Below are 15,816 nucleotides of genomic sequence, written 5' to 3' on the forward strand. Positions count from 1 at the left end.
TTTTTAAAGAATTTATTTGCAAATTATTGTGTAACAAACTTTGATCTCACTACTTTGTTATATACCCTTTGTTGGGAATGACAGAGGTCAAACGTTTTCTCTAAGTCTGATGTTTCCACCCCCATGCTTCACAGTAGGTATGGTGTTCTTTGGATGCAACTCATTTCTTTCTCATCCAAACATGAAGTTTTATTTTGGTTTCATCTGACCATATGACATTCTCCCAAACCTCATCCGGATCATCCAAATGCTCTCTAGCAAACTTCAGATGGGCCTGGACATGTATTGCCTTAATCAGGGGAACTTATCTGGCACTGCAGGATTTGAGTCCCTGGCGGCGCAGTGTGTTACTGATGGTAGCCTTTGTTAGTTGGTCCCAGCTCTCTGCAGATCATTCACTAGGTCCCTCCATGTGATTTCTGGGAGTTTTGCTCACAGTTGTAACCTTTTTGACCCCATGGGGTGAGATCTCGCGTGAAGCCCCAGATCGAGGGAGATCATCAGTGGTCTTGTATGTCTTTCATTTTCTAATAATTGCTCCCACAGTTGATTTCTTCACACCAAGCTGCTTACCTGTTGCAGATTCAGTCTTTCCAGCCTGGTGCAGGTCTACAATTTTGTTTCTGGTGTCTTTTAACAGCTCTTTGGTCTTAGCCATAGTGGAGTTTGGAGTGTAACTGTTTGAGGTTGTGGAGAGGTGTCTTTTATACTGATAACAGATGCCAATAATACAATTAAACAAGTGGTGACAGAGGAGCCTCTTAAAGAAGACATTTTTCATAGTCCCTGTATGTTTTTAATGAAAATGAAGCCAAAAAGAAAAGACCTTTAGTATTACCAAGTACCCCCCATGATTTAATACAGTAGCTTGTAGATCCACCTTTAGCAGCAATGAATTAAAGTAATTGTTTCCTGTATGACTTTAACACTTTTTCAAACTGCTGTGGAGGAATTTTGGCGCAATTTTTTTTTAAACATTGCTTCAGTACATTAAAGTTTTTGGGCAAACTTTAATTTTTTTTTTTTCTTTGGAAAATCTGATTTACATGTGTGCTTGGGATTATTGTCCTGTTGCATGACCAAGTTTAGACCAAGCTTAAGCTGCTGGACAAATGGCCTTAAATTTGCCTCTAGAATACTCTAGTATACGGATGAGTTTATAATCAACTCAATGTCTGCAAGCTGAGAAGGTCCTGCAGCAGCAACCTTAGACCAAATCATCACCTATCCACCACCTTGCTTGACAGTGGGTAGTTTTGCAAACCTCAGTCATGTATTTTTTTGGCAGACCTATCCAACAACAAACTTGCTCAGTCTTCTTGTAATTGTGCTAACATTTAACATGCTCAGTGAGGCCTGTTGGGTCTGAGATGTAGCTTCTTTTAAAAATATATTTCTCTGGTCATTGCTCGGTCTGAGATTGGGGTCAATGTGCTTGGCCATTTACACCTGGGAAGACTGGCAACTGTCTTGAGTGCTTTCCATTTGTGAATAATCTTTCTTACTGTAAAATGTTGAACCCCAAATTGTTTGGAATTGGTTTTATGACCCTTTCCAGATTGATGTGCAGCAACAATTGCTTCTCAAAGCCCATTGTTTATTTCTTCCCCTCTTGGCATTGTGTTGCCACACACCTGAATCCTCCAGACCAGAAAAATGTCAAAACTTCTGTTACCATAGAGGTCTGTAGCCCTGCTAATGATAAATTAAAATTAAAACCTGATTGCAACTTACCATCTTAAATCCTGTGGAAGCAGCAAAGGGCTACTTAGTATTGGCCACATTTTTGTTAAATAAATACAGGTGCTTCTCAATAAATTAAAATATCATCGAAAAAAGTTGATTTATTTCAGTAATTCAATTCAAAAAGTGAAACTCATATATAGTAATATATAGATTTACTACACACAGGCTGACATAGTTTAAGTGTTTATTTTTTTAAATTCTGATGATTATGGCTTACAGCTAATAGAAACCCAAAACTCATTATCTCAGAAAATAAGAATATTGTGAAAAAGTTTAATATTGGAGACTAATGTAGTCACACTTTAATTAGCTAATTAACTCAAAACACCTGCAAAGGTTTCCTGAGCCTTTAAATAGTCTCCTAGTCTGGTTCAGTGGGTCACAAAAGGTCATTGCTAAAGAAACTGGCTATTTACAGACTGCTGTATCCAAACTCCTTAATGGAAAGTTGAATGGAAAGAAAAATGTGGCAGAAAAATGTACAAAAGCAACAGGGATACCCACAGCCTTAAATGGATTGTGAATCTAAGCCTATTCAAGAATTTGGGGAAGATTCAACAGGAGTAAACAGTCGCTGAAGTCAGTGCTTCAAGAGCCACCACACAAAGACGTATCCAGGACATGGGATACAACTGTCACATTCTTTGTTAACACTTCCCAGATCCTGTAGAGCTGCTGTTGCTGACGTAGCTTCCTGTTTTCGTATCGTTGCCGCGAAAGTTTGCGTTTGTGTTAGCGTTTAAATTACACCCTTTTTTTCATTTATACAATAACAATATTAATAGCAACTAGTTTTTTACATCTCACACTATTTGGCTTCGCCTTTTTCTGCGCTTTTTGGAGAACGCGCGAGTTTCTTTGTCTAAAAACAACAAACGGAATTCAGCTCCAAACAACTCCGACTCAGGTACGTTATCATGTCTAACATTCAGCTTGTTCAATGTGTAGAATGCAGGATGTTTAGACATTCTTCCTCCGTCGTTAGTAATAATTTTATTTGTGATAGGTGTGTGTTAGTGAGCATTCTGACGGAGAAGATATCAGCGTTAGAGGAGCGCATCCAGACTTTAGAGAGGGTTAGAGAGTGTGAGAGCAGTGTTATTACTGTAGCGGACAGTCTGGGTGCCGCAGGCGGAGATAACCAGCCCCCGACTCCGGCATTAGAGCCCTCACAGCGGGGCGAGTGGGTGACGACTCGGCGGCATACTCGTTCAGCCAAAGCTAACGCTAAGGCTAGCCCACCGGAGCACACCTCTTCTGCACTTCACGTGTCCAACAGGTTTGCTCTCCTCAGTGATGCACCCACTGAGAAACCTGAAAGAGCTCTGGTTATAGGAGACTCTATAATGAGACACGTGAAATTAGCTAGACCTTTAGGGGCACCAGAGGCAGTGGTTAGGTGTATCCCGGGAGCCAGAGCACCGGACATAGCAGGTAATCTTAGGGCTCTAGGACAGCACAGGTTCTCCAAGATAGTAGTACATGCTGGAGCTAACGATATACGCCTTCGTCAGTCAGAGGTTAGTAAGAATAACTTTATAGAGGTGTTTAAAATAGCGAAGGCGATGTCCGATGGAGTAGTATGCTCTGGTCCCATCCCAATGAGACGTGGTGACATAACTTACAGCAGGTTATGGTCGCTGAACCGCTGGATGTCCAGGTGGTGCTCCGAAAACAACGTGGGCTTCATTGATAATTGGAAGACCTTTGAGGGCAAAGCTGGCCTGTTAGGGCGGGACGGTGTCCATCCCACTCGGGAAGGTGCTGCTCTCATTTCTTGTAGTATAGCACATAGTCTTAGAAAAGGCCTAGTTAATCGGTGACAATCCAGAGCCCAGGCCAGGGAGCAGACAGACAGGCTAAACCAACCGTCTGCTAGCTGCACAGAGTCGTCACTCAGGGTTCACTCTATTGAGACTGTGTCTGTTCCCCGAGCTAAAATCAAATTTAGAAAGACTCAGAAAGTCTGTTTTAGTAATTTAATTAACATAAAGACTACAAACTTGGATCAGACTGAATGCGCAGCCGGCACCTCTGATCTGAAGCTAGGACTGTTAAATATTAGATCTCTCGCATCTAAAGCAGTTATAGTTAATGAAATTATCACAGATCAGGAGTTTGATATACTCTGTTTAACAGAAACCTGGATTAAACAAGACGAGTATGTAGCTCTAAATGAAGCTAGTCCTCCTGGATACAGCTACATACACCAGCCTCGGTTAACTGGTAGAGGAGGAGGCGTCGCAGTTATTCACAATAATAATCTGGCTATTGTACAAAAACACGGACACAAATTTAATTCATTTGAAATTCTTTATAGTAACATAAGTGTATTTAACTATATTAAGTCAGCTCAGTCGATCCCGCTAATTGTCATTTACAGACCTCCAGGGCCGTACTCGGAATTTCTTAGTGAATTTGCAGATTTCCTTTCAAATCTAGTCGTTTCTGTAGACAAAGTGCTAATTGCTGGAGATTTTAATATTCATTTTGAAAACCCAGAAGACCCTCTGAGAACTGCATTTATGTCTATACTGGACTCGGTAGGAGTAAATCAGTGTGTAGTAGGACCCACTCATAAAGCAGGTCACACTTTAGATTTAATAATATTATTTGGATTAAGTATAAGAAATTTATTCACTGTACCACTATCTGAAGTTATCTCAGATCACTATCTTCTCTCAATTCAAAGTGTGTCACAATAATAATGTACACACAGCGCCGCGCTACCGTATGAAACGCACATTTACATCAACTACCAAACAGAGTTTTATCAGTAATCTCCCAGAGTTCCCAACTTCGATTAGATCGCCGTCTGACCCCACAGAACTCGATCAGGCGACTGAATATTTAGAGTCGACATTTCGCTATACCTTAGATAATGTAGCTCCAGTCAAAAGAAAAATTATTAGAGATAAGAAACTTGCTCCCTGGTATAACGATCACACGCGCACTTTAAAACAGACCGCTCGGAAATTAGAACGTAAATGGCGTCAAACTAAATTACTAGTATTTCAAATAGCATGGAAGGAGAGCATCCTGAACTATAGAAAAGCTCTTAGTGTAGCTAGATCAACATATCTCTCCACTCTTATAGAAAATAACAAAAATAATCCTAGATTCTTATTTAATGCTGTAGCCAAATTAACCAGAAATAAGACCACTGCAGAAATCTCCACAACAACATCATGCAATAGTGAGGACTTCATGAACTTTTTTAATAATAAAATTGTAAATATTAGGCATAAAATTGAGGTTTTGAAACCGAACAATGTAATTGATGCAGATGTTAATCTAGCCATGTCAGATCAGAGCCTAGAATACTTTGCTCCCCTTGAAGAGAATGAACTAATTTCACTCATCTCTTCTTCAAATTCATCAACCTGTATATTAGATCCTGTACCGACACATTTTCTTAAACAGATAGTACCAGCAATAACAGAACCCCTGTTGAGAATAATTAATTCTTCACTCAGCATTGGATATGTTCCAAAATCTTTTAAATTAGCAGTTATCAAACCAATAATTAAGAAACCTGACCACGACCCCTGTCAGCTGTCCAGTTACAGACCAATATCAAACCTCCCCTTTATCTCTAAGATTCTGGAAAAGATAGTAGCGGAGCAGCTATGCACATATATACATAGAAATGGCATACATGAGCTGTATCAGTCAGGATTTAGGCCTCATCACAGTACAGAGACAGCGCTCGTTAAAGTAGTAAATGACATTCTATTGGCCTCTGATCAGGGTTGTGTAACTATGCTTGTACTACTTGACCTCAGTGCAGCTTTTGACACCGTTGATCACGCTATTCTTCTTCACAGATTAGAAAATGTAGTGGGAATTAAGGGTACAGCCCTCTCCTGGCTCAGATCCTATCTGACCCATCGTTATCAGTATGTAGACTTAAATGGTGATTATTCTGCATGTTCTCTAGTGGAGTTTGGCGTTCCGCAGGGTTCAGTTTTAGGTCCACTGCTTTTTTCCCTTTACATGCTTCCTCTGGGCAACATAATCCGTAAGCATGGTTTTAGTTTTCATTGTTATGCTGACGATACACAGTTATATGTCTCAGCAAAACCTGATGAGAAAAAACAGCTTACTAAAATTGAGCAATGTGTGCAGGACATAAGAAATTGGATGCTAATTAACTTCCTTCTGCTAAATCCGGATAAGACAGAAGTTCTAGTCATAGGACCGCATACAGCTAGGAGTAAAATTTTAGATCACACCGTAACTTTAGATGGCCTTTCTGTTCCATCAAATGCAACAGTGAAAGACCTTGGTGTGATTATTGATTCCAGCCTTTCATTTGAAGCACATGTAGATAAAACTACCAGGATAGCATTCTTTCACCTCAGAAATATTGCCAGAATAAGAAATTTATTGTCGCTAAACGACGCAGAAAAACTAGTTCATGCTTTTATCACCTCTAGGTTGGACTATTGTAATGCCTTACTGTCTGGTTGTTCAGCTAGATGCATAAATAAGCTTCAGCTAGTCCAGAATGCAGCAGCGAGAGTCCTCACGAGAACCAGAAGATATGAGCACATCACCCCTATCTTATCTTCACTCCATTGGCTCCCTGTGAAATTTCGCATTGATTTTAAAATACTACTCTTGACATATAAAGCATTAAATGGTCTCGCGCCGCAGTACCTGAGCGAACTGCTAGTGTCTTACGATCCGCCACGCCTACTTCGATCAAAGGATGCAGGCTGCTTGTCAGTACCGCGTATTACGAAAAATACAGCTGGGGGCAGAGCTTTTTCTTACAAAGCCCCAAAGTTATGGAATAGTCTTCCAAATAGTGTTCGGGTCTCAGACACAGTCTCAGTGTTTAAGTCCAGGCTAAAAACCTATTTATTTAGCCAAGCATTTTTATAAATAGATTTGCCATAGGTAAAGGAGCAGATCTGGGGGACTCATGGACGTAGAGTATTATGGTGAACTGGTATGTTTGGATGCTGTCTTCCTCACTCTCATTGATCACTCAGGTTTGCTGACGGTGAGGTGATTGTTTGCTTTACATGTCAGGAAGCCCTCATGTTTGTGTTTCCTTCTGGCTCTCCCTTTTAGTTATGCTGTCATAGTTAGTCCTGCCGGAGTCTCTGCTTGCACTCTACAGGTAATATACATTCACATTATACATTGTGTGACTGTGACCATACCTAACTGCCATCTCTCCTCTTCTTCTCTTTCCCCCCCTCTTTCTTTTTCCTCTCTCCTCCTGTCTCCCCCTTTCACTCTTTCTCTCTCTCTCTGTCGAGCTACACATGTCGTTCCTGAGCTGCCAGTGATCCAGACTCCCTCTGCCCTCCGGACCTGTCTGACCCATCCTGGTGCCCCGCTTCTGGCTGAAGATCTCGTCACATGGATGCCCCGTGTGTCTCTCTGGGATGCGTCCGGTGTCTGGGAATGATTCTCTCTACCTAGAAAATGGTTCTGGCCTTGACTGGTGTTGGCAACTGTTTCTCTGGGGACTTGACAGTTCGATAGTTCATAACTGGAACTTCTTACAAGTCTACCTGGGTCTTCAATAACTACCTGGACTCCATATTAACATCAATTAACATCAGCTATTATAGCTGAACTGCCTCCCACCCTACACACTGTATAAATGCAGATCATTTACTGCTTTCTGTTTCACCCAGATGAGGATGGGTTCCCTGTTGAGTCTGGTTCCTCTCAAGGTTTCTTCCTATTACCATCTCAGGGAGTTTTTCCTTGCCACTGTCGCCCTCGGCTTGCTCACCAGGGACAAACTGACCATTTTGATTCATACAAATTCACATTTCAGACAAACTTAAATAATTCTTTTGACTGTGTAAAGCTGCTTTGCGGCAATGAAAATTGCTAAAAGCGCTATACAAATAAAATTGAATTGAATTGAATTGAATTTGTGTCAAACCACTCTTGAACCAGAGACAACATCACATGGGCTAAGAACAAAAAGGATTGAACTGTTGCTCAGGGGGCCAAAGTCCTATTTTCAGATGAAAGTACTGTAAATTGTCTATTTCATTTGGAAATGAAGGTACCTGTGTCTGAAGAAAGAGAGGAGAGGCACAAAATCACACTTCAAGGTTGCTTGAAGTCCAATGTAAAGTTTGCAGTCAGTGGTGGTTTGGGGAGCCTCGTCTTCTGCTGGTGTTGGTCCACTGTGCTTTATCACGTCCAAGGTCAGCGCAGCCGTCTACCTGGACGTTTTAGAATATTTTATGCTTTCCTCTGCTGACCAGCTTTATGGAGATGCTGATTTCATTTTTCAGCAGGACGTGGCACCTGCCCACACTGCCAAAAGTACTAATATCTGGTTTAAGTACCATGGTATTGCTGTGCTTGATAGACCAGCAAACTCACCCTACCTAAACGCCTAGAAATCTAGGATCATTAAATCCGGCTGTTCATAACATCACTTTTACTCAACATGCATATAAGAGTAGGTATTTTATTAGCACTATGGTTTTGGGAGCATATGAGACAAACTGGTTTTAAACTTCCCGCAGGAAGAATAAAACATACAATGATCTGTCCATAGAAATTTTGAACGCCTGCTTTGAGGGCAAAAGTTGTATTTGTCCCAAAAAGTGATGAATACGTATCACAAATCAAATGTCTCAACAATAAATTGACAGATGGCACAGGCAGCAGCACTGGGGATTAATTAAATGTAGATGTCACTTGGATGACAGGGAAGCAAGACACTCTGCAATCCTGAGTGTTCTAAACGTTATGTCTCTACATCATACAGCAGTCGCACTCCTACATGTGGGAGACTTGAATAGTCCCGCGGGAGTGTTAACTCTTAGTGCAGCTTTTTAATCAGAATACGAGGGATGCACAAATGCAGAAGACAACAATAACATGAAACTTGTCCTTTTTAGAGTACTCCCAACTTTCGTGGCTTGCACAATATGTCACTGAGCCATTCTAACAGTTTACACATCCCATGGAAAACAAAACAAAAAAAAAAAAACTTTTTCCACAAGGAAAATTACTTAAAATTACTTAATTTCCTTAAGCCTCGATAATCTTCTGTTGAAGAAATTATATTTAGTTTATTTTTATTGAACAAAACCAAAACAAAATATACATTTAAAATAGCACCAATATGTTTGGATAAACATATACCAAAACAGGGCACACACTAAACGAAAACAAGTAAGAAATAGCAAAAAACACTGAAAGAAAGAAAAAAGTTGTAAATAAATAAAATAGTTGAGTAAATACAAATACAAAGGGGTCTCTTTATTCCTCTTCCAATAAACCAAGGTCTCTTATTATTCCACAAATCTTGGAATCTCAATGAAACACATTTCCTTCTCTCATCTTTGGTCACTGCTCTATGCTTAAAGTGTAAAGAAAAATATTTGTAATCTGACAAATACGATGGCCTTTAAAAGCAAATCATTAACTCATACAGTAGGGCTTGTACTATGCCATAAGTGCCATGTCTATGTACTTGTGCACTTGTCCGAATCAGCCCATTATAAAGATTTTATTAGGGAATTTACAATAATAGTCGTTTTTTAAATGTTTGTTTTCAGATTTTTATAAAATGATCTATTTTTTTATTATATACCAATTATCATATTATAATGTAGTAAATCTACTAAAAAGCAAAGGGTAGATTTAAATAATTTCTTTTATTCACACTTATGTAGGCATATTGCACAAAAATTTTATATCAACACAGCAAATGTCTACAAAAGGAAAAGGGAGTATATGTATTACAGTATAGAAATATAGTTGTCTACAACTAATTTCACTTTATAATAAATTACCATATTGTATGTCTCAGTGCTACTGTTTTTTCAGAGAAACAGCTACAACAAATTAAAAGAAAAAGAAATAATTCTATAAATAACCATTATTTTCACAAGATTTTCCTTTAAAGTAACTGTCCTTCAGTACAAAAGTAGTTGATTTAGACATGAACATAAACAAGCTGTTTACTGCAGCTGAGCTAGCAGTGGTTCGCAGTTAGACAGAAACTCCAACCCCTCCACAGCTTCTATAAGGCCATTCACTTTCTCTGGTGGCACCACTACACTTGCATTATTGCGGAACTTTTTCTGCAGGCTCTCATCACTCAGTGGCTTCCTCCAATGGCCATAGAAGGTGTCACAATGACCTTGTAACACAATGCCATTCACTAAAGTGACCTGCACTTCACCATACATGCGGTCAAAGTTGGCTGGATTGTCCTGGGGGTGCTCTACACGGACGCGGGAGAGCAGGGCATGAAGCTCTGGCCTCAGTAGTGCTTCAGGCTGAAAGGACTGCACTGTTACCTGGCCATCGAGCAGAGTGGTGCAAGCATTGAACTGGAAGGAGTGACGTGCCTGGTGCTCTGACTCTGGGAAGGGCCGATTTATATACTTTGAATGTGGCACCCGTAGTAGGATTTCCTGCACTGAGTTTGGGGAGATGACTCCATCAGAAAGATGCAGCAAAGCCTTGTGGACATGGGCAGCAGCATCAGCAACCCAGTGCATGCCCAAGTGGGCTGGAAATCGCTTAAAGGCAATATCTTGTGTCTCCAAAAGGAATGTGTGCTCTGCCTCTTCGGGCAACACCATCGGCCTTGGGCTATAGTCTTCATAAAATGCACTAAAACCAGCTACCCCAGGAACTCCATCCAGGACCAGGGGGCTTGCCTCCAGCCCACGTGAGGCTAGCAGGGCAGCTTCAAGGCCCAGACGAGAGGCATTACCAATGTGCAGAGGCTTGGACTGAGTGGCAGCATTGGCCATTGGCGCCCCTGCTAATGAGGCAGCGATGGCCAAGGCATGGCTGCACTGAGAATGGTCGAGGGAAAGGAGCCGGGCACAGGCAGCAGCACTTCCCAGTGTCCCCACGACACTAGGGGGATGGAACCTTGAAAAAAATAATTTAAAAGGATATTTAATTCATGCCTTTTAATGCATTTATTAAAAACTATTCCGAAAAGTTTGCATACAATTACAAAATCATAGTCTTCAAGTCAGACATTACAGATCATATTTATGGCATAACTTAAAACATATCATATCGGTTGCTGAAAAATCAGTCACAGCAGAAATGTCTCATTTATTCTATTCATCCATCTGTGTTTTTAGTCATGGACCGACCTACAGTACATAGGTTAAGGTTATGTTTAAAGGTAAGGCTAGCATTCCTTTCTTAAGGTTTATGTATATAAAATTTAACCACACTCACATTGTTCAGTTGAATTTGTTTACTACAGTGGCAGTTCTGTTTAAACTGCCCTCAAAAAATTACTTATTTTAATACTATTATTACTAATTTTGGGACTATATTAGAACGATGAGGTATCGTGTTATGATGGTTGCTCAACTTGGTTTAACTTTGAATTACTTTTGTTATAGAGACAATTCTTACCTTTTAGGAATGTTGTGGGCTTCATTGGAGAATCTCATCAGGCGACCTTGCATCTCAATACCAATGTTAAAGGCCATTAGGAGGTCCAGACCACTTGGCTTGCTGTTTTTGGGAAACATGTCACAAATGGCAAGAAGAGCAGGAAGCACTGCACCAGAGGGATGAGTTGCAGGGTGCCAAGTATCATCAAAGTCCATAGAATGAACCTGAAGAAGACATGCTAATCATCAAATGGTGCCTTGTAAGTACACAATTTGGCTTATTACTGGCAATGCAAGTTGTCTGCTACATATACTTTAGAAGTATACCAATTCCTTTATAAAGGTCAAGATGTAGCTTTTAGCTCTTTACCCTAGTTGAACAATATCACATGAATGGATCAACATTTGACCACAGGACAATATGAGAAAGGCTTAATAAGAGTTCCATTTTCTCTTATTTGCCAATGATGCTATGGGGAGAATTTTTTTTTTTCAGTCCCTTATTTCAAGTATGAAAAGGAATACTCACTGCTACTCCATTGACTAAGGCAGCTAGGGTTGGGGAAAGCTTTGTTCCACTGCGCCCATAAACAAAGCTGATGTCATCGGGAGCGTACATGTGCTTTGAGAGAAAAGAGGAAAGATGGGTCACTTGCTGTTACATACAATGAGCTCTGCCAAAGTAGCCTGTGGACAGGCTTTATTTTAGCATTGGATACAGCATTGCTTTTGTACAAACAGGAGTTAAGGTTTGAAAGATTGGAAAAACTTGACAGTGTAGACAAAACACACACAAAATAAATTCGAAAGGGGTGTTAGGGGTGAAGTATATTCTATAAAGCCCATGCCATTGTTCTAGGGTCAGCATTTGGTGCATTTTCGTACTCCCTTATTAGTTTATTGTTAACATGTTGCTGTTGTGTGCCATTACCTGGCAATGCTGAAGTGCAAGTTCAAACACTTCAGTGGTGCTACCCAGCAGTCCTACACCAATGCTGTCCAGCACCATGCGTTTGCTTCTTTGGAGTACGACTGGTGACAGATGACTTGGCTGCACTCTCTGGATGAATCGACCAAAGCTGCTGGTTACAGTCTCCTCGGGGTTGGGTCGGTCCATGACTAAAAACACAGGAGGAAGAAAGGAATAAATGAGAGATTTCTGCTGTGACTGCTTTTTCAGCAACCAAGTAACCTGCTAAATATGTTTTGGTACACCAGGTTACTTTAAATCTTTGTCCAATTTGATCAATATAAGAGTGTGTTAAGAGTAGTAGAGTTAGCTCACCATCTAGTGCGGGTTTATGGAGTCCTCTGATTGTAGATAGGGTGGACACTTGTCTGAATGATCTCTAGATAATTGAAAAATTTGTATCATAGAATGTATTAGTATTAACATAACACAAGATATATGTCATGTTTTTTTAACAAGCATGAGTTCATGATTCTTTATTCTAAATAATCCAGCTATATTTTACTAGATTATAGAAATAGTTAAGGTTAGGAGCATCAGGAGTAACGTATACCACGGTCCAAGTTGTCATATAAAAATAGTAAAGAAGCAAAGAAAGCTGAAAAGACACTTTCCACAGCAACATTGTCATTCATTAATATGAAAATTCTAAAAAAGCATCATTACCTGTACTGTGGGAAGCATATTGTATCTCTGTATGGTTGAGGATATTTATGTGGATGTCAAACTGAAGGAGCCTACAGTAGATTTTTCTTTGTCTCTGCACACAATGTCTTTGTAGCTGATGCTCTTGCTTCTCAGGTGAGTCCTCATCTTCTCTTTATATAGCACAAAACACTCACCAATCGCAAGACTGGAACTTCCAAAACCTTTTTACGCAACAGGGGTGGGATATTTCATCATTTGAGTAGAAACTTTAAAGTCCTAGCATTTGACCAATTATGTCATCCTTCAAGTTGAGGCAACAGGTTGGTTGGGAGCCTTAAAGCTCCATCTACTTTACTTAAGCACATTTCTATTAAAAGAGAATCCTTCCACTGCCATCCAATAGTACTTATACTACAGATTTACAGCAGGTAAGTGAAGTTTTTTACATACTTTATATGATTTCTTAATGTTTCTTTTATTTGGCCATTTGGGCCACCTGGACGTGGCTCAGATTTGCAGGTATGTTAATGTTATATTGTAAATCTTGAACTTATTTTAGAATTTCAATATTAGCTTACATAACATTTCACAAGATTTACATATAATCTTAAATAAACTTTAATAATCTTAAAATATTGGACCGTGTTCTTACAGGACAACAGCTGCAGTTTTCAACAGAATCATTAAGTTTACTGCAGGAGCAATAGCATTTTTGGTTATTAATTCTATCCTAGTTCTGATTTGAATTTTATTAATTTTGATGGAATTTCTAATGGATATTTACAATAATATGCTTGATTTCATTCCTTTTTATGATTTGCAGCTGCTTATGACAATCTTGTTTGCAGGCATTAACCATTATTATGGAGGTCATAGTGGTGTGTCTTCTTCTTTCCACTTTTAATAGACTTCCATACCAGTTGGAAGGTAAAGTTTGCTTCACAGTGGACAATCAGAGATGATAATTTATAAATCTTTAAAAATGACTTTATATTCAGTAACTATTTTTAAATACCCTTTTTCAGTTGATACTCTTTCAATATTTACCATAATTTGTTTATATGGAACTCTGGCATCACTTGTTAATTCCATATACTCCAAGACCATAATACCAGTTGGACCCGCACTCATAAAGGTATTTTTAAATTGCTACAACATGGGAAATTTAAGTTGTTAAAAGTACTTAAATGATTTGAATGTCATTTTGTCTTGTACTTTTCATAGAATAATGATAAGAAGAAAAAATCTGCTGCTACAGCTCCATGTCCAATTCCATCTTCTCGTGGGACCAGTGGACTGCTAGAAATTGCGAAATTGCTGGAAAGCAAAGGTGTATGTGGTATACCAACAGATACTGTATATGCTTTGGCCGCTTCTTGCAAGCATCCAAGTGCAATAGAGAAAATCTACAATATTAAAGTGAGTACCATGCAATTCTTCATTTATATTTGATGTACTAACCTGTTTGAGAAAAATTTAACTTGTAATCATTTTCTTAAATTATCCTCCACAGGAACGTCCTGCAGAGAAGCCCATCTGCATCTGCATTTCTAGTTTGGAGCAGCTTGTTCCAACAAAACCACCATTTAGTCCATTGCTCTGGGAGTTCATGAGAAATGTATATCCAGGAGGGATCAGCTGTATTGTCCCAAAAGGAGACTGGCTCCTTAAACTTGGTAAGACAGCAGCATTAGAATGTCTGATCAAACATTTTCATTTTATTATTGTGTAACTTGCATAAACCTATTGTTTTAAGGTGTGGGGGCTGCATACGATCGTGTGGGGACCAAGGACAGCATAATGATTCGTGTCCCTGACCACACAGTCACTGCCCATCTGTGTGACATCACTGGGCCTTTGGTTATCACATCTGCAAATCCAAGTGGTGAACCTGACAGCACACATCATGACATGGTTATTAAGTAAGTTGTATTTCATGACTCATGACTGTTGGAATAAACTTGCAATGTACACTAAGGTTTGTTAAAAAATCATCAACCCTGTTCGTAGTCCAAATTAATATTGCTTCCTATTTTATTTATTTATAGAGCGGAGACTTTGTAATTATTTGTGCACTGAAATTCACTTATAGATTTTGTAATGATCCTTACTGTTTATGGTAAAAAAAAGAAACCACTGTGTAACCAAACATTTTTGGTAGTAAATAAAGGTTTTAATATTAAGGCATAACAGAAGAACTTTTAAATGTCTACCAGGCGCCTTGGACACAAGATCCATGGAGTACTGTGTGATGGGCAGTCCAATGAGCTGGTAGGCTCAACTGTGGTCAACTGCCTGAAAATTGATGAAGGTAATCCAAAAATGAATTTACCAAAGATACAGTATTTCTACATTGATTACCTTTTTAATGTCCATACTAATAGATGTTGCTTTTTTAGGTACCATACATTTCCTGCGAGAAGGTTGTGTCCCTGCAACAAAGGTGCAGCAAATTTTTGAGAGGGTGAAAAACAGCATGTTATAAGAAATTAAGCTACAGCATCAAAGCATACAAACTTTAATTTAACTACAGTGTAAAAACTATGGTGATAAAAAGGCAAAATGTCTGACAGATTATTGGTAATAAATTTAAAAGTGAGAGCATGATGGTAAAATAACTATATAAACTATTAATGTTTTGTTGTTGTAAAAAACATTGTGGAATAAACATGCCCAGGAGAGATGGATGATATTATATACTTTAGATGGATGATAGTATATACTGTAGGTGTCTATATATGATCTGTGAATATATATTTTTCTAAATGTGTTACCATTTATAAACATTGACACAGACACTAAATTATATGCTGGCATGTATGTTAATAGTATCTCCATTTTTTTTTTGTAATTTATTGCCTAAAGTGTAGGATAAATAAATCAAGAAAGAAATCATTCTTCTTCCTCTTCTTGTATTTTTGTTATTTGACCAATTTCTTTTTTATGGTATTTTAATAAAAGCATGTGTTACTACAAAAGGGTAATTAAAATAAAATCTATACACAAAGCACTTAAAAAGATCATAATATCTGAAGTGACCACAGTACAATCACTCCAATGTCTTTCAATATTTTACAATCA

The 15,816-nt window shown here is 38.9% G+C and overlaps 1 protein-coding gene across 1 annotated transcript; it reads right to left on the minus strand.

Annotated features, from left to right (window-relative positions):
• Positions 1 to 9,487: 9,487 nt before the first annotated feature.
• On the minus strand, positions 9,488 to 12,786 carry LOC128531316 (cis-aconitate decarboxylase-like). Its single transcript, XM_053505123.1, has 6 exons — positions 12,754 to 12,786; positions 12,403 to 12,466; positions 12,049 to 12,236; positions 11,647 to 11,739; positions 11,137 to 11,342; positions 9,488 to 10,632 (listed from the first exon to the last, which is right to left on the minus strand). The coding sequence occupies exons 1-6, from the start codon at positions 12,769 to 12,771 to the stop codon at positions 9,705 to 9,707; spliced, it is 1,497 nt and encodes a 498-aa protein (XP_053361098.1). The 5' UTR covers positions 12,772 to 12,786; the 3' UTR covers positions 9,488 to 9,704.
• Between the last annotated feature and the right edge of the window lie 3,030 nt (positions 12,787 to 15,816).

The sequence above is a fragment of the Clarias gariepinus genome, chromosome 10 (genome assembly GCF_024256425.1).
Source record: "Clarias gariepinus isolate MV-2021 ecotype Netherlands chromosome 10, CGAR_prim_01v2, whole genome shotgun sequence".
In the NCBI taxonomy this organism is placed as follows: Eukaryota; Metazoa; Chordata; class Actinopteri; order Siluriformes; family Clariidae; genus Clarias; species Clarias gariepinus.